This window comes from Branchiostoma floridae, chromosome 3 (genome assembly GCF_000003815.2).
Source record: "Branchiostoma floridae strain S238N-H82 chromosome 3, Bfl_VNyyK, whole genome shotgun sequence".
NCBI lineage: Eukaryota > Metazoa > Chordata > Leptocardii > Amphioxiformes > Branchiostomatidae > Branchiostoma > Branchiostoma floridae.
The window spans coordinates 17,873,478-17,896,489 of record NC_049981.1 but is presented as its reverse complement, the minus strand read 5'-3'; the positions used below and the strand labels follow the sequence as shown (position 1 = coordinate 17,896,489).

Sequence of the window (23,012 nt, the reverse complement as noted above, 5' to 3'; positions counted from 1 at the left end):
ATGGTCTTCATAATCTACTGAATCTAATTCTTCGATCACAAACTTTTTTCAAGTATTCACATCTCGATTCAAAGTCACGGAACTTGTCCAAACATTGTCAACTTTAGACATGATTTATTTTATATTCTGCCCAAGCCAGTGCAAACACGAAAACAATAATACGCGAAGAACTATGGACACAATCGTTCTCAAAGGTATTCAATTGTAAACAAGACATATTCTGTACATATTATACAGTCTGGTGGCAAAATAGCAGTTATTTTAATACAGAAGAACAAACTGCATTGTGGTTGTGGACTCCAGGCCATTACTCTGAAATGCTTTGGTCAATTAAACTTATATTTTTGTTTTTATACAATACAGAATCCATACCTTCTTGTTATGTTCAACTGACGAAGTATACCCATTCACACAGAAAAAATAACTGTATATGACAGGTGCAACATGTCATTCATTTGAAAATTTCATATCAAAGTTAAGTGTTGTCACTTTCTCCCCTGGCTTTGGGAAAGGACAAGTTATTTTCTCAAGGACTATAAGAACTTGCAATCCATGTATGTATGTGCATGCAGGTGTGTCCAAGCCTGTGTCTGCATGTGTATTTATTTCATGTATATATGTGTGCCTGTGAATGTGTGTTGCAGTGAATGCATGTGTGCGTGCATATTTTTGTGTATTCATTTGTGTGTTTGTGTGGACACATGTGCATGTGAGTTTGTGTTTGAAAAGCCAAAGTGTTACCGGGAAAAATACTCACTTAACCCACTTATTGTAAAAACACACACATGGGAGAATCAGGTGTGAAAATAAAGATGAGAATCATTTTTAAAACTTCATTATTCCTTGGAAATTCAGGATCCCAATAAAAACATGCAGCAAGAATTATTTACAAGACTTGTGTAAGTCAACATAATGTATATTGTACATTCTATGTTGAGAAGAATGAAATGATGAATGTACAAGTATGTTGAGAAGTGTTACTAAGAAGAGATCATGTGATGTCACCACAACAGCAAAGGTCATCCAATCAGAATTCTCTACTGAGAAGTGAGACAAACCCATTAGTTGACTAGTTGCGTTTGTCCAATCACGAATATGCAAATGTCCACTATCTGGATGTGCACCTAGAAAGTCAGAATCTTACACTCTGACATAAGCAATCCCCAACCAACCATGGTTGCCGTCGCATCAATCTAATAGTAGGATTGATATGTTGTCAGTATCAGATTCTGACTTTCTTGGTGCATAGTCAGCCTATGCTCATTTGCATATCAGTGACTTGAAAAATGCTAAGACAATTGGCTGCAGCTTTTACATACCAATATTGATATGAGCAATATCCTTGTTACATGGCAATAATACGCATCCTGTCAATGTTTTGTACTTCTGTAGTGTATATCATGCAAGCTTTGGTAGCATTTAACAAAAACATGCAGGAAGTGTATAATGTATCATACAATTTCTCTTTTCATGCCAGTACTAGTAATATTGTCCACAGGCACAGGGTATTCCAGAAATATATACAATCTTGATTGTAACTGAATATCAGAATATACACATATGAACGAATTCCTTACAATCAGGACATCTCTCAAACTCTGGCTATTTTGCTATAATTAAGATAGACATACCATAGTTCATCTAAGGATCACAATACATCCACTATTTTTTCTTAACCACAAACTTTAAGTTACTAAGATGCGACAACGTTCTGCAATTTCATATTCCCCATTCTATTAAAAGTGTTATTATTCACAATTGTAGATTATTGCTACCTCATATTTTCACTCTCTTCTCATATGACAAAAGGTGGCATCTGGACCGGTCCTACTTTCACTAACCTGTACATGGATAAATCCTTTCCCTTTCCAGTGTACACCAAGTAAATTGAGCTTAGACCACACTGATTTGATTACATGGATGACATCCGTGCATGCATCAATTTCCATCCTTTTCCCAAAACATTGCACCCATTCTGTTGTACAAAATGAACAAATCTTTGCCAGAAATGACAAAAACATAAAATGAACAAATTTATGCTCGAAGTGGCAAAATACATAGGAAAATGGATATCTGTCATAAAATGCCCGTTTTCCTGTTGTAAAGACTGCTGATTTTGTCGTTTACTTACTCCTTGCAAACTGAACATTTTACATTGTGTGCTGAATAGTTAACCTTCCTGACCAAGATTTCAAAATGAAGGCAATTTTTTTGGGCCCTACTTTTTCTCACACACTCATCAGGTTTGGAGTTCCTAGAGGATGCTAACCATACAATCAACTCAGTCTATCTTACTTCACCTTATTCCTCCATAGTGTCACTGACAATTTTTCCTGATGGAAGAGAATAACTCTGCATCCAACAAATTGGCCTTTAAATGCAGCACAATTTAACATTAAGTTTACTCGGCTACAGTGTTTCTCTCTGTCAGCATTTGTACAACAACAACAACAACAACAACAATAACAAATTTTGTTTCCTAACCACCCAAAGCCCAGATCTGTAGAGTCACTTGTGCTAGGTTCTTGAGGCAAAGTTCATACTGGCCATCATCTTGTTGATTTTATCGTCATTACGCATGATGTTGGCCTTGACCGCAGCAATCTGGTCCAGCTGGTCCGTCATGGCTTGGTCCAGTTCGGACAGCTGGGCCTTGAGTGGCTCAACCTCACTATTGGTGATGCTGGACAGGGAAAACAGGGCTGGTCAAAACATGACACCAAAATACAACATTGCCAAATAGCAATTTACATGTAGCACTAATGTCTATTTTCAATGAATAATACTATCTTTATTGAACACAACCAGTATATGTCTACTTTGGTGCAATTGGTGTCATAAACTTTATTGTGCAAAATGTCTACAACAAAACTACAGACAAATCATGCACACATCAGTGTTGCCATAACCCTCAACAATGCAGTGTTTATATCCACCACAGACCTTTGTTCTCTCTTGATTGCCATGTCCAGTTCCTTGTTTTCCTTCCGCCACACCTCCAGCTCCTTCTGCATGGCATCCATGTCCTCCTGCACGTAATCCATGACTTTACCTAGCGGACAATCCTGTAGGTTAGGCTACCTCATACAATCAGTGCGGTTAAAATTCCAGGAAGTGAAAATGGAAGTGTTCCAAGTACTACCTGAGTCAATATACCTGTGATTAAAAATGTCTGACGTGTTTGCTTTGCTGGATTACTGTTAATCTTATGGGAGCTAAAACAAAAATTGAAAAGCTATACTATGCCAAATATATAAAGAAAGTCAAGTTCTCAATTTTTTAAAACTAGTCTGTCAGGGCTCTCCTGCCGTTTGAAACTTATGCCATGCTGACGGCTACAATGTACTCGACTGACTCATTGAATTTTGTCAGGAAGCAGCATGTTGCTTATCAGGCTAGCTTTCCTTATAGACATTCCCAACTTGGATCGTAACTTGGAAATGCCCACTTACTTTGTTGATTCCCTCTAATTCATTGGAAAACCCCAGGGCCTTCAAATCAATTCTTCCATGTACTTACAATTAGTAAGAACTTGCAAATAAACTTTCATTAATGTTCAGTGACCCCCTGTTCCTTACCAAGAGGGTTGGCACTCCGGCAGAGAACCTGGATGGCTGCCCGTAACTTTTCCACCTCCTTGGACACCATTTCTCTCTCCTTTCTCCAGGCTGCATCCGACACCAGCGGCTTCTCCTGGTGAAGGTTAACAGGAGGTCAGCAACATGGCAAACAATACTGTACAGTCAGGCTCTACCTGTGATCATCAAAAGTCTGGTCATCACGAAGACATTTTGGGGCCAGCTGGTACTGGTGTGGTCTGTATAACACAAACTCTGCTGTACAGGCTGTTAGAAGCTAGCAATGTTGGGTGGGCTGTATAGAAGCCTAATTAATTCAGGCTAGTACTGGTGCAAGTGAAAAAAAAAATTTGCTCTCAAAAAAACTATGCATACAACAAAAAGTAGTTAACTATTAACATTAACGTCTTCTTCTCTTGTTCCATGAAAAAGTGCAGAAAGAAACCCAAATAAATCATTAAGACATTCCAGTCTACATGTATCTATAGGAGTTCTGCTCACCACTTCCTTCTTGTGTGCTGATTTAGGTTGTCCCTCCAACTCCTTCTTGGTTTCCAGGATTTTCCTGACCAAACCTCCGTGTTCTCCATCATCTGCCACTTCACCAGAGGTGGGCTCCAACTGGCAGGGCGGGAGGTTGGTGAAGATTATACATTGGGAACTGATGAACTGACTACAGTACATGTACCAGGGGTGCTATTTTAGTATTTATTCATTTATTGGTTTCAGGGGAATGTAAAACAGGTGATCAATAAGTTCTGGATCTGGGTCAGTTGTAAGGTATACAACTTTAATCTAGTTATCACGTATGACGCCTTTTTGCTTTTATTACAAATTCAAATTATCAGGATTATTACTTTGCAGGCGAGACCCCTTTGAAGATCAGTAACGATAGGTGAGAGAGGACAATGAGATGTGACCTGAGGTTTGTGGGTGAACCTCAGCTCTGCTGAAAGTCAGATACCCACTTCTTTCTTTCTTTCTTTCTTTCTTATTGATTGCTGCTTGTATTTTCTAGAAATGTGTCTCACACTGCTTACTTGCCACATGCATCCACAGCCACTCCACCATAAAAAAAACTGAAAACTGAATCTTCTTGGCAATGACAGAATACTAGTATGTTAAGCAACTCACGGGCTCCATCTCAGGAGGAACGGGGCCGGAGTCTTCCACCACAAAGGTCTCATCATCATCATCATCATCGGAGTTCCCCCCGTCGTCAATGATGACACTGGACACCTGCTTACCACTCCCTATCCTGGAAGAGCAAATCAGATCAGTGTAAACAGCGCCCCCTTGCAGTCACCATGCAAAGTTCACCTCATACAGGTTTGTCAGTGTTACTTGTTGAGTTTTGAGATACTAGTAGTACATTTTCAAAACTATCAACAGAAATAACAGAATTTTTCATACTCATAGTTAATCTCTATCTTTTCTCAAGAATTAACTGTGACATTTGGATCATTACAAGACTTATTTACTATGTCTGATGGAGTTTCTGTATTTTCTCAGTGTGATGCCAAAGCCTCTGAAGACTCTACAATTGCCAGATTAAATTGTTACATTACTTTGCTTGGAGGCAAGAGTGGGGTATGAGATAACAGTAGTTCATTACATACCTCACACTGGGGACAGTTCATCACGTACCTTGCACTGGGGTCCTCCTGTGGTTCTGGTCTCCTGGTTCTTCTGGGGGCAGCAGGCCTGGCGCTACCCGGCCGGGGAATCTTCCGGCTAGAGGAGAAAACAGATCACATTTGTATCAGGGTGTTACATGACTAGCTAGTAGGGTGTCTGTTGTATCCAGATCTCTGCCCTATCCCAGACTCGGCCAGGTCCACATCCTGGATATCCAGAACGTGTCCTTCTGCTCAGGCCGCGTTCTGGATATCCAGAACGTGGACCTTGTATGGAATAGGGACACCATCTGGATGCTGAATGTGTTGCTACAAGGAAAACAACTGTGACTTTATCCCATCTTGACTGGCATTTGTTACATCATCATACAAAGATATTTGGGGGCTGATATACAAGTAACATGTGAACAAGTATCGTTATCGACCGTTCTAAGTTCTATAACACTAGGAGATTAGTGGTTAAACTGGCTGTCTAATACATCCACACAGATAAGAACCATAAGCCCACCTTGCGATGACTTGCGGATGAAGCTCGTCTGTTCCGTTGACTTCCCCGTTCATTTCCGCATGGCTGGCGTCACCCTGTGGTGCGGAGTCATGGTCCGCCTCACCATCAGAACCATCTGGACAACACAACAAAGCAAAAATCAACAACATTTTCATATCTTCCATGTTCCTTCAATTGTTCGTTCAGAACCTTGTAGTGCTTAGTGGCACAAAGGGCAGCAAGTTTCCTTGCTGGTTCTGTAGCAAGATATATTTCTAGAGGGAGGGGTGTTAGGCCTTTCCTATTAGCATGATCCTGGCACCTCCTTGAACATGGGACCCCCATTTTACATCCCTACTGCAAGATAGGTGCAGCTCCAAGTGAGATACCCTTTAGAATCCAATGGCCAGGATTTGAACCTTGGTCTCCAAGTTATCTGGTGTTTGAGGACCTTGAGCAAATAACAGAACCCACCACACTTAATGGTTCTCTCTGTGAATCAATTAAATCTGTCTGGCTATGCAGTTTGTTACTGTTCAGTACAAACCTGGTGTGTTACACCTCCTTGGTTACACCATGAGGCACTTTACCAGGTATGCAGTACAGACAAACAACAACAGTGGAGTTCCCACCTTCCCGCGCGTGTCTGCGTCTCTGTCCCTTGGCTGACGACGGCCGGGGAATGCGACTGGCAACCTGCTCGGAATCCTCCTGCACAACAACAAACACGAGGCTCACATTCATGAATAATTACATCAGGTTGGAAAATCACCCATAAAATCAAATTGGTGTGGCCTTATGGTGCAAAAGGATTGTTGAGGAGCCAAGGACAGCCACCATGCTTTAGCTGTCCTATGCTGGAAAGGAGATGACAGGAAGACAAAATGTATCAGTATGTGGTTACAAGACACCACAGTGTATGGCTGGGAGGAACACACACTTTCACCACTCCAAGTGGAAATGTTACATGCAACCAGTTACTTAGGTCACAGCAGTAGCAGGTTGTTATGTTGGGGATCACAGGGCATGTTGGAGAAAACACTGTGACATGTGCTATTTTACAGTTGTCACATACAATGTACAGTACAGACCTTGAATAACTTTCCTACCTACACACATCTTAAACAATGGCGTAGGCAGGCAGAAGAAAGAACAATTTTTGCAATGGTTTTGTGTTTGCAGTGAAGAGGTTACTGTGAAAACCACAAACACAAAACCATGCCGTACTCAAAAGCTGCAGATTTGCAGAACATCTAAGATGAGGGAATACAGGACATGAGAACTGACATGTTGGGAGGGGGGGGGGGGGCATGGTGGTGTGAAGGTCAGAAGAAGGGCAGGGTAGACTAGCTACCTCCTCCTGCTTGTTGCTGCCCACAGCCGTGTCCGGTTCTGACGGTGACTCGGTCTTCTCTGCAGGTTTCTCTCGCTCCTCCTCTCTCCTCTGCTGGGATCATAGTCATGGGTGGTGAGAATCAATTCGAACACCACTTCAACTAATGGGAACTTTGCATGCATTTACAAATATTGAACACTGATATGTAGTAACTTGAAGTGCATGAAGAGCTTATTGCCACTCCAAGACCGTTCTTCAGCATGCCATAGCTAGTGTTTCAATGCATGCATTTATCCTGCAGATTTGTGAACATAAACAAGTACAGGGGCATGCCTAGGGGTGAGTACTGGTACATGGACTGAAACTGTATTTCTTGCTGGACCAGAAAAAAAAACAGCGGACAGGGTTCTAGACCAGTTTCAAAATGAAAAGTAGCAGTTACTGTACCTTTTAGAGAAGGGCACAATTCTGTCTTTTTGCCGTGAATGTTCAATTTGAGGTTGAGTTAGCACTAATGTGGACTGAGTACAACTATATCAATCCAATATACATTTTTGTAAAAACTTTATATTTTTTTTCATAGTACTCACAGAGACCTGTACTAATGTGTCACTTAAAAGAAATATGACATTTCTATCAGTTAAGTCTGGTCCAGGTTAAGGTCTAGACCTGAACCTGATCATCTGGACTGTACCTGTACCTACATTTTCTGTACCAGTGCCCACCCCTATAGCTAGTTACCCCACATTCTAATACCCCAAGAGTCTCAGACTGTACTACAAGTGTTAAAACAATCCAGCACACCTGTCTGTCTTTCTTGTCCTTCCCTCCTTCGTTCTCCTTCTCTCGGTCCTTTTTCTCCCGTCTCTCCTCCCTCTGTTTATCTGCACTCCTGCTCCTGTCTTTACTCCTCTCCTTGGCTCGGTCCCGACTACCAGACCCCTTCTTGTCCTAGAAAGGTAAACTTAAGCAGTCATCTTCAACTCAGGCGAAGTATGATCACTTTCAAGGTCTTGGAAAACCCATTTGGGGTGTTCAAAAAATACATGTTGCAGTTAAGTATGGACTCTAAGTTTTTGTCATAAAGTGTCTTATAGCAAGTCGATAATTTATGCAGATTTGTATGACGTCATGATGACGTCATCAAGTATTATGGGGCCACGCCCATTTTCATAAAAAATGAACCTACAGGCTGGGGATTGGAGATAAGTCAATGGAATCTCTTGTAATATGTCCATAATAGTGATGGCAAGCCATACAAATTCGTTTTTTATCAGATTTCCAAGTACTGATTTTTAACGAATTTTTTTTTGTGAATTTTTATTGCCCCCGATGCCCCCAGCCCTGGGGGACTCAAATAGCACCGCATCGTTTCGGCCGAATTTGAAGCTTTAGTTTTGAGGGTTAACTCCACAAAAATGACTCTTTTTCCCTTGTTTTATGATTAGTTTTGCCATGGGTTCGTCGCAAAAATCATTTATCTATCGTAGTTGTAACATATTTCCCCTTCAGGGGCCGTAAAAGAGCCAAAATCGCCGGGTTTTGGCCTGCATTCCATAGGCCCCGCTCACTTCCGGTAAAATGCGAGGTCATTGACCTTTCAGCACGCAGTATTCAACAGAAATGGCGCGATTTGCAAATCCAAGCCGGGGGTGACTCCGCAAAACCTGCCAGCCCGAAATATACAGCAACACGCGATGACATCACGGCGCAGCCAAGATGGCGGACTCGGTGAGAGGCGAATCCCGCCGAGCGCTTTGTGGCGAAGTTTGGGCCGGAAAACGGCAGTATACAGGGATATGTCCTACAAAGTATTGTAGGACAAGTCTTTAGGATTATTCTGATGCCTTTTGGAGACACTCTATCCGTTTTTTCTGGAGATACGGACTTGTTTTTGATGCCGGACCCTCACGTCCCTTTGTTATGCCATGCCGCCACATGATCCGAGAAAAAATTATACACATGTGCGCCCACGATTTCCACCGTTGTCGGGACGAAAACAGCTAGCTTCTGCGCGGCTTGATTGGGATAGATAGCCCCAGAAAGGAGATGGCCGAATGTGGTATGGAATAATTCAGCAAATTGTTGAGTAATTTTTCGTCGTAGTCAAGGGTCGGAGCACTAAAGCTTTTGTATGTTTGCCCAGACGGTTACATATTTTACGTAAGTTCAACATTGTATCTACAAAATATCGACAATCTGCATGTTGTAATGTTTGTCGGAAGTTATTCTTCAACTACTCGATGTGTAAAGATATTTGCCGTGTCGTCGGTCCGAAATGTTACGTTACTATGTAATGGACATCCAAGAAAGAAAGCCGTTACAGCAAGGAACTTTTATCTTTGGTTACAGTGAAGATTGAAAACATTGAATCTATTACAATAAAAATGAACGCTACCGTTACTGGTCTTTTGTCATACTTGTTCACATATCAGTGCAGTCAAGCCGTTGGTTACGTTGCTATCCAAGAATGAAGAAATAAAGCCATTGCAGTTGACGCTAGATCGGAGTTTGCACGGGCACTAAATTCATTAAATTTAAAATAAAAATGAATGTTACTGAAGGAAACTTTTCTTCACACCAGAACAGTTTGTTTTATTAAATGAATAAATATAATTATTTTATATACAAATAACCAGGGAATTCCTCTTCTTTCTTGAGATAGCTGTGAAGATCCTCTGTGGGTCTGTCGTCATCCACATAACGTAGCCTGATTGGTCCAGTCGCCTCTTGTTTTCGGGCCATGGGACAGCTGGGCTGCCCCCAAGGGGCGGAGCAGGCTGTTCTCAATAATGCCCCAGTTTCCAGGGGGGTGAAAAACAACAATTTTCTCTTCAATTTATGGGTCAAATTGTGTCATTGGGGTGAAAAACACCAAAGATAATCAAAATAGACCTAAAGAAACACCACTTCTGATGGAATAAAATTATTTTCAAGATATGCCACAGGATGGGTTTACTCCAACCTCAAGTAGCTAGTGGTAGTGCAATGTGGCAGAGAAAAGGACCAGAAATAGTTGTCTAAGGTCAGATGTGCAAAACTTAGGTATGTAATATGACCAGCTGCTGCCACACCACGTGCCTGTGAAGCTGGTGTGTCATGCCAAGCTTAACCATACCTGGCTATATACATACAGATATGATCATGATGATGTAACCCTCTTCTGATCTAAACATACATGTAGCAACTGCAGATCAAATGTTGAGTTATATTCTCCCGCACAATGAATATGTGTACCTCCTTGTCATGGTGACGCCTTCTGTCCTTATCTTTGTCCTTGTCGCGGCTCTTGTGTTCGCTTTTGTCACCTTTCTTCCCCGTGGGTGGTTTCCCTGATCCCGGCTTCTCTCCGTTCAGAACCCGCTGTACTGCCTCGTCACTGCTCATCTGTGGACAGTTCCATTCAAAATGATTTTTCAAAAAGCCAAGGCTATTGATGTTCCTGTCAATAAGACTCTCTTTCAAATGGTACAATTGACAGGAACATCCTGTCAATTGTACAGATTAAAATAACTGACACAATATCCCCTTCAATAAGAATTTTTCTTGCACTATAGACAGGATTTTTTTGTTTGTAAGAATTTTTCTTGCACTATTGACGGGATGTTCCTGTTGACAACCATTTTCTAAGGTTTCAGAAGATTTCTTATGTTCCTGTCAATAGCAGTTTTGTTGTACAAACTACTACTTTTATCAATAAGAGAGGTACATGTAGTTAGTTTTATGATCGATTCATCACCAGTGCATTCTATCAATAACACATTTTGTACTATTAACAGGAACATTAGCCATCTAAAAATGTTTATATTACAGCAACTCTAGACAGGATTGAACTACATTATTTTCTGACACACAAACAACATAACAAGTGTGTACATCTAAACCCTTTGCTGTTTGCATGAAAGCATGAGGACTGCAATAACTTGCAATAAGTAATTACCTTGCTCTTAATTGCCTTGGCCATAAGTTGGAGCAATTCGTTCGTCTTCTCCGGTTCGTGTCCTGCTACAACTTTGGAAGGTCGAACAGAACACTGTTCTCCTGTCACCATTACTGCAACAAAACAGAACACAACAAATGTTACACCAGAACAGGCACAAGTATAGCTGTGTACCTTACCAAGTCCTGGGTACACATACAGGTACACATACTGGGATACAGGTTAAGACACAGGTGCAGGTCTGGACCTGTACTTAGTTAAGTTTGATCACGTATATGTAAGTTAAAAATGTAGTCAACTGTCTTTTGTGTAGTTTTTAACGATCAATTGTCATACACATGTATTTGTATCAGGATTTACATCTCTAGTTTGTTTAGGTACAGGTATAGGTACACCAGGTGTTTAAGTCCAAACCTGTACCTAAACAGTTTTACACAAGACAGATATAGGTTTTAGGTACATGGCAATAGGTACGAGGGGTGATTAATAACTTCTTAGCCTCATCCAAAAACATAGTGCACAACTCAAATTTCAGCACATATCGTTATAATTAAGACTTTGCAGGCCACACCATCAAGTAATGTTAGGTGAGAGGAAATAAAAAAAACATCGATAATTGAGCTGTCACCTGAGGTGCTCAGGTCAACTTGCTCTGCTGAAAGTCAGATACATGCTTCTTTCCAATTAGAACATAAAGGAAATCCTCATGAAACATTTTGCTAATGTCTTCAAAGATTTCATGGCAATGTGGACATGGCTCACACAGCTCTGTTCCCAGTTTCAGTTGTTTTGCTCACCATTTAGTTACTGATTTTCAAAAGGACATTGACTAGAAAGCTATAATAATGAATTAAAAGTTGGTGGATGTTGATAAAAGACTTCATGCATTATGATTATGCCCCAAATTTGAGTTGTGCACCTTAGTTGTGGGTGAGGCTGCAAACAATTTTATTGATCACCCCTGTAGCTCTACAGATGGTTCAACAATATCAGGCACACAAAGGCACCATGCCTACATGTTGTCTGCCTTACCAGCAAGTTAGTGAAGATCTATGCTATCTATGGTTAGAAGGGCATAATACTTACCAGTTACATCTATAGCTTTCTGTAAGAAGGCTATCTTGCTGTCTTTTTCCTGCAATAAGCAATATATGTATGAATGAGTAAAATCAAATATAGGTAGCACATAACACAAGACAGACAACAATGAAAACAATATATATTCAAACACATATCATCTGAAATTCATAATTTATGAGACAATGGTATCAGATTGCATATGGCAAGCAGTGAATGGAACTAGAAAGTCAACATTTGCAAGAAAATACATGTTTATCATAACAAGGTCTGGCTAAACAATACACATATCAAGAAACGTGGAAATGCACCCATATTCAGGGTTGAGTGCTACAAGCGTTTGCGACCATTGTCATCCTTACCTTAACATTTGAAGAGACCATCTCACTGTCACCATATAACCCTTTCATATAGCCACTGGACCGGATCAGCTGCAGAATAAACAATCCAGATTAAATACAACGATGCAGTAAAGATTACAAGCTGTAATTTTTTTCAATGTACTCTACATTGATAACATATAAATCGGGTGTATTTGCAGCCAGTACAGTAGGTACCCAATGTGTGGAGTAATGAGGCTGTTTAACGTGGTTGAGGCGCCTCCTCGAGCACGAGACCCCTGTTTTACGTCCCTCCTGGAAGACGATTTCGTGGAATGCTTCGTGATGCTACATCATCCGGTCGAAAGACAAATGATTTTTTAGAACCTTTCAGAGGGAATCAAGAAACAGATGTACATGGCCTTCTCCTGGTACATTGACAGTACAAACAGATTGGATGTACTCTCCTAAAAAAACATCCAGCAACTCTCAAACACAAGGCACCAAGAGTCAAATACCAAGAGAGACAAGTAACTCAAATACGAACCATGTGTTACTCAGCACCAAGAGACCACGTCTACTACTACTGTCGTCTAGTGAGGACAACAACAACAAGTTTACAACTTGTCCGACCCTGTACAATAGACCTGTTACATTCACTTTATTTTTTTGGTCCAAGAGTGTTTTGGTACCCAATGGAATAATAAGAATTTTGAACTTGAGTTCCACAGAACACATACCTTCGCCAAATTATCATGCCTTTATTCAAGACTGTAAGGTCAGTCTCATTCATGTATTACTAAAGAGTACCTACCCCAAAAGCCAACTACTGCATGAACTTGTGTTTGTAGCAGTTGGGAATTCCATTTTATCCAATCACAACTAATTTCAATAATGTTGTCCACAAACAAACATACATGCATACACAGATGCTGCAGTGCCATACTAGTAGGTAAACCACTTTCAAACTTGACCTTTCCTTCCAGGTACTTTTCAAGTTCACGCATTCTCACGTTATGCTGTTGACATACATAAAGACCCCCCCCATAGCCAGTGAATAGCCATTACCCCATGGCACAACTGAAAACATATTCATTTTGGCAAAGATTAAAAAGGGAAGAGAATATTCAGGATTTTATTCTTCCCCTAAGATATGTTTTTCCTAAAAATAATGCAAGACCACAGAGCGGGGGGGCTCTAAAATATCCCCTCCTTCTGGGGGGGGGGGGGGCAAACTTTACTGACAGAATTTTGCACCACATGTAGTGAGAAGGCGCTACCGGTATACCCGTCGCGCCGGAGGTGCGACAATCCTAGGGGGTCCAGGGGCATGCTCCCCCGGGAAAATTTGAAATCTTGACCCTCTAAAACGCCATTTCCTGTATTTTGACGGACAAATTTTGCTGCCAGACTAAGCTAGATTTGATGGCAATTCTGTAAGAAAGACACAATAGCGAGGGCAACGCCCACAAAATATTTTCATGATTTCGAGTACCGAAGGTGCAAGCTGTCACAAGGTTGGTCTGGGGAAATTTCGAAATCTGCACCCTCTGAAATGTCATTTCCTGTATTTTGAGGGACAAATTTTGCTGTCAGACTACTATGCTAAATTTAATGCCATTTTTGTCAAAGAAAGAAATTGTTTGAGGGCGATGACCCACAAAAATTTCACCATGTCGTTGTGAGCGCCCGAGGCGCAAGTTATAGCTAGGGAGGTCCAGAGAAAATTTGAAATCTTGACCGTCTGAAACGTCATTTCCTGCATTTGGGGGCAACAGTCTGCTTGTAAACTAAGCTAAGTACGGTAGTTAAATTCAGTTTAAAAGATTTTGAGAGCGACACTCCTGCAACATATTGTCCTGCCGAAGACACGGGCCGTCACAAGGGAGGTCTGGCAAAATTTTGAAATCTGGACTCTCTGAAACACCATTTCTGGCATTTTCGGGGGAAAATTTTGCCGTTAGACTAGCTAGATTTAATGAAATTTCCATCGTCAAAAAAATACACAAGGTTTCAGCTTGCTTTTTAGGGGGGCGACGCCCCCCCCCCAAACATATTTTCCGGGGGGGGGTGCCGCCGCCACTGCCACCAACCCCTGCTAGACTTCTTCTCTTCCAACGATTACAACAAAATCGCCCACTGCAGCTAAAAAAAACTGCCAGGGGGCCCAAACTTACATGACTTGCTCCCTGCCAAAAGACTTATCCACTAGACAAAAATTGTGAACCTGCCACTTGAGGATAACTTTCACGCCAACTTTGACGCTCTGCTGCAGTACCACAACTCGTCGCCAGGATGCCCATTATCAAACTTGACCTTCGGTTTCTCAACCTCGAAATGCCTACCAAATATCATCCAAAACAACCCACAACAACTCGAGTTATCTTGTCCGCAACCACACACACGCCCCGGTGCAGTCTCAACGAAAAGTGCCATGTGAACAGTTGTTGAACAGGACCTCTGTTTCTTATGGCACCAAACGTCTGAAACGTCTGTAAACCATTTCAAGTTGCTTGAGAAACTATCAGACGTATTTTGTACTATAAATATACATGTAATTCAAACATCTATAAAACCTGTCATGTGATAACTACTAGCTTAACAATATTTTGGCATGTTTTACTGCATTTTGAATATTCAATAACTTCAATATTCGCTCTTCCATAAATTCAATTTCATCTTCTTTTTATCAAATACACTTCTGCCCCCCCCCCCCCTCAAAGTGCAAGTTTTCTATTTCTCTGCAGCCCAACAACGTACCTCTGTGAATATGTCATGCAGAAATCTAAAGGGTGGTTTCTTCAGAAGCTTCTCCGTAAGTGGCGGCTTCTTGACGATTTTCCCGAGAGTGTCTTGAGTCTTTTTCACCACCTTGTCCAAGTCATCCCCCATATTTTCACTCCTTCTAAGAACGACGCAACTTGCAAGAAAAATCCAAAGATATCACAAGTGTGGTACAACGCTATCTTCTGTGCACATTGAAGTCTGGTGAATTCACTTGACGGTAAGGGCTATGAAGATTGCACAACGCCGATTTCAGCTCCTTCAGCGGTAAGAAAGCATCTTAAACGCCTTGGGAAAGTGGAATGTGAAGATTTGCTGGTCGACTTTCTTCCGAAATATCCGCGGCACAAAAATGAAGAATGCATACCCATAATACCCTGTGCGCCTGCGCACTGCGGCCAGAGCGAGGCACGACGGGAAGGCTTGTTGGGGGCGGTTACCAAGGGAACGGACACCTGTCCAGCTGAGTGGAAGAACTGAAGAATGACGGACACCTGTCCAGCTGAGTAGAAGAAAGGCTGAAAAAGGGACACTTGTTCAGCTCTGTAACTTGTCTAGCTGTTAGAACAGCTGAAGAACGGACACCCATACAGCTATCTCATTAACACCGTTAGAAAATTTGGAGAACGGGCACCTGTGAAAGCCGAATTTGCCAATGTGTCATACAAACTCGGTCAAACATGTTAGCTACGCTAACTTCTTCCTGGTCAAAAATCTCCTTGGGTAACATTATGAGGGTCTGCATCGGGGAAGGGGAGTAGTATCTTTTGTCTTGGACAAACTGATCTTCTTTTTGTTTGGGCGGAAGATAGCGTTTGGTGTAAGGGAGAAGTTGTGTGCTTTTGTAATGTCACCCTCAAGCAGCAGCTTACTCCCCCAGGGGCAGTTTTGTTGCTTTCTGGTTGCAAACTGACTCTAACAAGTTCAATAGTCACTGAAATCACTTTTTATTTATTTCAGAGTAGTCCCTACTGAAATCATCTCTGCCACATTTTATGTGTGATTCTGATTATCAGTCTGGTTTCTAAACTAGTGGTCTCAGGGCACCAGTCTGTAGGGAATGGACTAGCACAGGATAAATAAGAGTATGACAAAAAAAAAACAACTGTTAATTAGTTGTGGGGGCTAAAGTATTTGATACTGTCTTTACCAGGAACAACCAGTTTGCCTTACCTCTGCTTGGAGAGTAGATAATTGGTCCCAGCTTGTTGAACACAGGTGCAAGCAAGGCCTAAAAGGATGTCTAAAACAACCAAAAGCTCTACTTGGAGAGAATAGCACTTGCCAGGAAAACGAGATGTGAATAAATGGTGTGTATCACACTACCATCAAGATGGGGGTGTCATTCTATATTCTCATATTACCTGAAAATACTGCCATGGTTAAAAAAAACCCTGCATGCATCAGGATCTTACTAGCTACCAACATGCCAAAATATTTAGAGTTATAGCTGCAAACACACAGACCCGGACACAAATAATAACCCTGTAGGAAGTTGTGGCATGTTTATTTCTCATACATGTAAGCTAAGAAAAGAATGTCATGCCAAGTGTACCTGTACTAGAACACTCTTATGACTGCTTAGGACCTGTTTCTCTATAGGAGGTATCTCCGGGCTGTGACTAGTGGACAACTGTTTATTGTAACACCAAGGAGGTTAAAAAAACAATGATTTTTAACCTCCTTGGTAACACCTAATAAATAAAATCTGTCATCAATTTTCTATTGCGGTCACACTGATGTGAAGTGTATTTGGGTCTGAAGCCCAGATGAGCAGGTTACTGTAAATTACAGTGTTGCCAACTAATCAGAAAAAAAGTGCAATATGATTAAAATAAAATGCATCAAAGACAGATTTGATTGATAAAAGGAAACTCTCTTATCATATCTTATGTAACACAGGTAATATAACGGCATGTATTATGAAATATACGTATAAACCTTAAAAAAGCTCTTAATGATACAGAAATGACCAAAACAGATGGACACAAACAATATAACAGATTTCACTCTATTAACGTGTTTTGCACCATGTACATATGCAATACATTTATAGATTTTTACAACAAATGTTGAAACTGACATATTGCTTTTTACAGAATTAATGGCGCCTGTTGGCCTCTAGTTCGTGTCTACATGTACTTTCCCCATTGGTGCCTATTGGCGCCCATTTGTCTACTACACATTTAGTTTGCGTCTAGTTTGCACCCATTCATTTTGTCGTGTTTTTCAAAGACGGTTCTGCCGCTCTGTAGCACCCTTGCCCTGATGTGAGGAGGAGGTGGTTTCTGACTGGCTGTTCGTGGGGACTGCACAGTATAGTACTCTATAGTGCTATTAAAAACTAAAAACCGCTGTGAACACTCCATTTTCTCCTTCCTCAAAAATCAAATCCCAGTGAACATAAATGCATTTGTTCTAGTAATAATAGTACTAATAGACTAGTGGTAATCTTGTCATAAAAGTTGTGAATATAATACAAATGTGCATGTTCAACACCTTGTTTAGATCAATTCTAAATTGACTGCAATACATATGGACAACATCTGAGGTTTTGGACTTCAATATTGGCTTCTACACAGAGCTTTGATATACATATATGTACGCACATGTACCATGAAAGTTGATATACATGTACAAGAGTGTGTAAATAAATCAAACTACAGCATAAGGATCGGACTCAACAAATTTCCCATCTGTTCTTCTTTGGAGCCCCCCCACCCTTATTTGGGGGCTCAATTTTAGCTGCACACATCCTCAAGTCTAGGACTGTCTCTTCCAGGAAATACTTCTGACACAGAATGGCCATAAATATGGGAATATAAATATAAAAATATCCCTCTAGCCTCAAAAACAACAGAGTTTCAGTTTCTTAACCCCTTCCAATGGTGAAATTTTTTATTTTTTGGGAATAAAAGTATTTTCACATAAAAAAAAAATGATGTGCCAAGTCCTCAGTTATCCTGAGAAAGACCACATGGCTGGTCAAAAATTTGTTTAGCCCAATCGTTTTTTTTTCATAATGCAATAACATATAACGTTAGTTTATTTGCCTTTTTTTACACAAATCATATGTATGAAAGAGACACAAAAGCAAATGATCACTCATTTGCCATCTTTCTCTTTTTCTTCTTTCCTAGACCGATGGGAGCAGGAAAGGTTGCTGTAGAGGAATGTGGTTGTTCATTGTTGGACAAACTTCTCTTCCTCAGCTCTCTGCCTGCTGCAGTTTTGTTTCTCAATGTTTTGTTTTTGTCCATGTTGTTAGTGCCTGTGTACTTGTGTTGGGCAGCTCCTCCTCTACTGCTCGTCTGCTGGTACACATCGGCATTGGTGGTGCCATGCAGCGGACCTTTTGCCAGCTGGTTGCTGATGTCGTCCATGCGGGAGTCCAGGGCGGCTATCTTACGCTGCTGTTCTGCCATCTGGCGCTCTTGCTGCGAAAGCTGCTGTCCCTGTTTTGCCACAACCTCTTCCAGCTGGCCTGTCTTCTTTCTCTGCTTGGTTAAGCTCTTTTTCTGAAGGGAAACCTGTTGGAGGAAGGAGTCATACATTGGTAGAAATGAAATCAACCACTGCTGTCAAATTCAAATTATACATTTTGATACAATAGTCTTAATGAAAATTCAGTTCTAACTTTTAAGTGAGCATGTATAGTCACTAATCATGATGCATCATTGTCCAGGTAAGAATTCAAGATCCCTTGCTACCGGTACTGGTAGTAAACAATTCTCACTTGTCTAGACAATGTTTGCAATAGACAGAAGATTGAAATATTGATGGCAGTCATGAAAAGCAGTGTAGCTCTCTGTATATAAGGCAGCTAGCCCGGGTACCATCCGGAAAGAAGTTCGCTCCGGCGTTCATTATACTAGTATACTATATACAGTCGCTTCTAGCTCTGACATTCATTATACACTATATACAGTCGCTTCTCTGTGCTTCCGTCTGGGAACGCGGACCATCTTAACGTCTGGAATCGTCCAAATTTTGGAAGCAGGCGCTGATTGGTCCCTACACATGAGCGAAATATTGAATGGATTCAAGCGCTCGTTCGAACAGACGTTCCAACACCGGACAAGCCCTCCGTCCGCTCGTGGGAGGCCTGTTGTCATCGAACAAGCGCTCTAGAACCTATTCCTAGATTCGCTCATTAACTGGTTTGAAATGGTTTGAACGCACACATCTCCAGACGGATAGCAGAAGCGAATGTAGGAGCGAACTACTATTTGGATGGTACCCAGGCTATAAGGCAGCAGGACATGGCAAAAACATTCCTTATGCATGAGATGGTTTATTGGTCTCTGGAAAAAGAATGGCTTTTACTTTCCAGTGTCTGACTCCAAGGGCTGATGTTGAGAAATTATCGATGGAATATAGAAAAAGAATATGTTTAATTTGAAGACCAGGGATGTCACTATAGCTCAACCGGTAGCAGCCTCAAAGTTGAGCTGCTGGTTCCAATGAGTTGGTTACTGGGAGACTCTGATTCTAAACCTGGGAAGGCAAGTTTGGTTGGGGCTGCACCGATCTTTCAGAAGAGAACTGCTTATTCTAGGGGTCCTATGTCCAAGGAGGTACACCTCTCAAGCAAGGGATAGGGAAGGGATATCAACACCTCTCTGTAAAAACATACCCTGCAACAGTGCTGCAGAACCATCAAGGAAACTTACTGCCTTATGCGCCACTAGGCACCGCGAGGTGAACAACAATGACATTTTACAGACCAGAGGAATTCTTTAGTCTGTACTCACCAGTTTCTGCAGGGTGGCGAGCTGTTGTTTCTGTGAGCTAAGCAGTTTCTCCTGTTGGGAGGCCTTCTGTCGCTGCTCATGCACAGCTGTACGTGATGACACCAGGTCCTTCTTGAGTCCCTGCACCTGTTGTGCCAGCCGCGCCACCTGGCTGTACTGGTCCAGTCCAGATGTCGAAGCAACTGGAAAAGTAATGATAAGTAAATTCTTGCAACAAGCAACAATGAATTGTAGTTGAAATGTATTAGGACATCTAGATTAGAGATAAGGCTGCACTGGCTTGAATCGATTATATGAGTGACATTTGACTATGCACCAACTTTTTATTTGCTTTAAAAAAAAACGTATGGAAACTTCAAAGTTAGTAAAGACAATCCATACCTGGAATGTTTGGTGTTATTCTCACAGACATTTCCACAGGAATTTTGGACTTCAGAGACGGGGCGATTTTGTCGTCGAAGTATTCCATTGCCATGGAGGAGATGTCGCGCAGCTCCTGCAGGAGCTCGTGTGCTCGCGGCGGGGCGGGCGTGGAGTTGATAAACCACAGGACCCGATAGATCTCATCAACCACCTACAGAATTAACAATGGAAAGGACATCATCATCAAATCATATCAAAAACATCAAAACAAACAGTTTGTTCCCACAGAGCTAAACGAAAAAGAAATGCCTTGTTGAAGTTGTTTGCATAGCACAGTCTTTTATCATTTTTACGTTTTCCATTTATTTGTGAGCTCATTTCTATACTGCAAAGGATTTTGCTAGTCTACTTCGCAAACTTCTTAGCACTGGCATTTCTTTTTGATGGTAGCACAGATTTGCAATTGTCAAAACGGGCAAGGTTCTATAATACCGCATGGGATAATTTCCACACATACACTATCCCTCTTGGCATGAGAGAACCTAGCCTATGTTGAAAATCGAGAATCAGTACCCCTTCCCACCAAAAATAAATGGCATGCTACAACTGCGATAAGTCTACAAAGTAGGCTTGATTTTGTAGAGCTGCAGATCTTTCATTTCCCAGGTCTCATAGCCTGATGATAAGTACAGTGGCGTCAGTTTGGAAGATGTGAAAACTTTAAAGTAATCATTGATATAATCAGTATCTTTATGTCTTAAAAAAGCCAGTAATCATCTTCTGACAATTATTGTCAGGATAATTTATAGCTGTTCCCTGCAGTTTCTACCATTCTAAGTGATGTTTTATTCTGCATAACCTCTAAAATATCTCCTCCCTTCCCAACATTTTGCTTTGGACTGCTGAATGGCGCATGTAAACAACACAAACCTTTCCTGGGATGAAGCAGCACAGGTTCATGTCCACATACTTCATGAACGTCATGCCTAGAAGAGACAGACGTGTCTCGATGGCAGACAAGATGTCCGCGTGCCGTGCCATGGGGTGGTTCCTGCGCTCCGATTCCCTCCGCGGGAGGCGTGCCTTCAGGGTCTTGTAGCATTGTGCATGGTACATGTCCACCTTGACAAAACCCTGGTTCAGTAGGTGCTGACAAACCTGGTCAAATTTTCTGCATACCTGCAACAATGGGGAACGGCTGGTCAATGTAGTACATGTCAGTTCCTCAGACCTGGGTCTTACTTTATGAACTACTATGATGCAGAAGTTGGGATGTCTTATTCTTAACTGATAGCACTATCATAGTAGCCTTACTGTTGAGTTCTGGGTTCCAATTAGTTGGTAACTGGCAGGCCTCAGTTCAATCCTGGGAAGGGCATCTCAGTTGGGGCTGTGCCCATCTTTCAGAAGGGGTGCAGCTAGGAGGACAGATGTAACATGGGGGTCCCGTATTTCTGCAGGCGTCTCAACCACATGAAAGTTTAAGGGCTAGCAACAGGCTTTTATAATAATAATAATCACCAGGTGTATTTTGCCAGCCAGTAGGTACCCAAATTATGAGTAATGAGGCTGTTTTACGTGGTCGAGGCACCTCCTCGAGCACGGGACCCCCGTTTTACATCCCCCCGAAGATGATTTTGTGGAAAGCTTCGTGAGGCTACAGCAATCCGGCCGTCCTTGGTTGGGGGTCTCCCATCCAAGAACTGTCCAGACCGTCGCGTTGCTGAACTTCCGAGATCGAGGGATCGGGTGTACCAACACACCACGCGGTTGTAGCGTTTTAGCTTGGATTTATTATAAGGGGTCCAAATTTCTTAGTAACTGAGAGTCCCCTTGTAGCAAATGCTACAGGTGCGAGTATTGCAGAGGAGTCTGGGGGCATCCACCTTCCATGGTGCAGAGTTTGAGAGAATTTTAAGTTTAGAATTTGCTTTCTGATGTATCTTGAGTGGCTAAATCACTGTCAGAGATGACTGTAACTGCAAGTGACCCAGTAACATCCTGATCAGAATTCCATGCTTGTCAGACAATCTGCTCCCCAATGTAAGGGCATCTGCAGGGCGTCAAGTGCGTCCAATTTCTTATTATCATGAGAACAGAATCACATCATCATCATCTTCCTCACTTGTGAAATTAGGCTAGCCTCTGAGGCGTTGCCAAAAACCAAAGATTTGGAGTTTTGATAGCAAAATTAGCGCGAAAGCGGGAATTATCTGTGTGGTGCAGAGTGCCAAGGCCGGAATAACACCGGCAACTGAATGAGGGATTCCTTTGCTTGTATAGCTGTAAGTTAGGCGTCGAAAAATTATGTATGTAACCAAGTCAAAGAAAAAAAGACGCTGCTTAGCTGCAAAAAAAAAAAAAAATTATTTATGACGCGGAGAAAATCTCTCAAGGGAGGGACAGCAAGTCTGAACCTAGACACCTTTTCACACCGAGAACACAGAAGGAAAGGACACCGGACTTACCGAGCGCAAGTTGCTGATCTGCTCATACGAGGGATAACCTAGAATCATCTCCAAAATTTCATCTGGAAGGCAGAAAATGTAGCAAGTATTTTGGGTCGCCATATTTCCTCAAAACCTGGAAAATGGTCTATTCCATTGATACGGAAAGGGGGTACTTTTGGATACTAGTAACCAGTTCATTCCAATTGAAGAGATGAGTGGAAATGAAAATGATAATAACAATAAGTTTTATCATTATTCAAATCAAAAAATAAATGTTGAGTGATTT

The 23,012-nt window shown here is 41.6% G+C and overlaps 2 protein-coding genes across 5 annotated transcripts; both read right to left on the bottom strand.

Annotated features, from left to right (window-relative positions):
* Positions 1-113: 113 nt before the first annotated feature.
* On the bottom strand, positions 114-16,441 carry LOC118412166 (TRAF3-interacting protein 1-like). Of its 3 annotated transcripts, none has more exons than XM_035814878.1 (15): positions 15,136-16,441; positions 12,418-12,486; positions 12,065-12,113; positions 10,979-11,091; positions 10,276-10,425; positions 7,843-7,989; positions 7,057-7,149; positions 6,335-6,413; positions 5,724-5,838; positions 5,226-5,312; positions 4,713-4,836; positions 4,080-4,199; positions 3,579-3,693; positions 2,944-3,052; positions 114-2,683 (listed from the first exon to the last, which is right to left on the bottom strand). In XM_035814878.1, exons 1-15 carry the CDS (start codon positions 15,265-15,267, stop codon positions 2,518-2,520), a joined length of 1,668 nt encoding a protein of 555 aa, XP_035670771.1. In that variant the 5' UTR covers positions 15,268-16,441; the 3' UTR covers positions 114-2,517. The 3 variants fall into 3 exon arrangements, with proteins under 3 accessions (XP_035670771.1, XP_035670772.1, XP_035670773.1); XM_035814879.1 differs by having other exon boundaries at positions 7,057-7,146; positions 15,136-15,267; XM_035814880.1 differs by lacking the exon at positions 7,057-7,149 and having other exon boundaries at positions 15,136-15,267.
* Positions 16,442-16,653: 212 nt separating this feature from the next.
* On the bottom strand, positions 16,654-22,916 carry LOC118412168 (F-box only protein 28-like). 2 transcript variants are annotated; one of them, XM_035814882.1, is made up of 6 exons: positions 22,745-22,883; positions 21,591-21,694; positions 21,207-21,455; positions 20,295-20,487; positions 19,914-20,095; positions 16,654-18,689 (listed from the first exon to the last, which is right to left on the bottom strand). In XM_035814882.1, the coding sequence occupies exons 3-6, from the start codon at positions 21,390-21,392 to the stop codon at positions 18,261-18,263; spliced, it is 990 nt and encodes a 329-aa protein (XP_035670775.1). In that variant the 5' UTR covers positions 21,393-21,455; positions 21,591-21,694; positions 22,745-22,883; the 3' UTR covers positions 16,654-18,260. The 2 variants fall into 2 exon arrangements, with proteins under 2 accessions (XP_035670775.1, XP_035670774.1); XM_035814881.1 differs by lacking the exon at positions 21,591-21,694 and having other exon boundaries at positions 22,745-22,916.
* Positions 22,917-23,012: the final 96 nt, after the last annotated feature.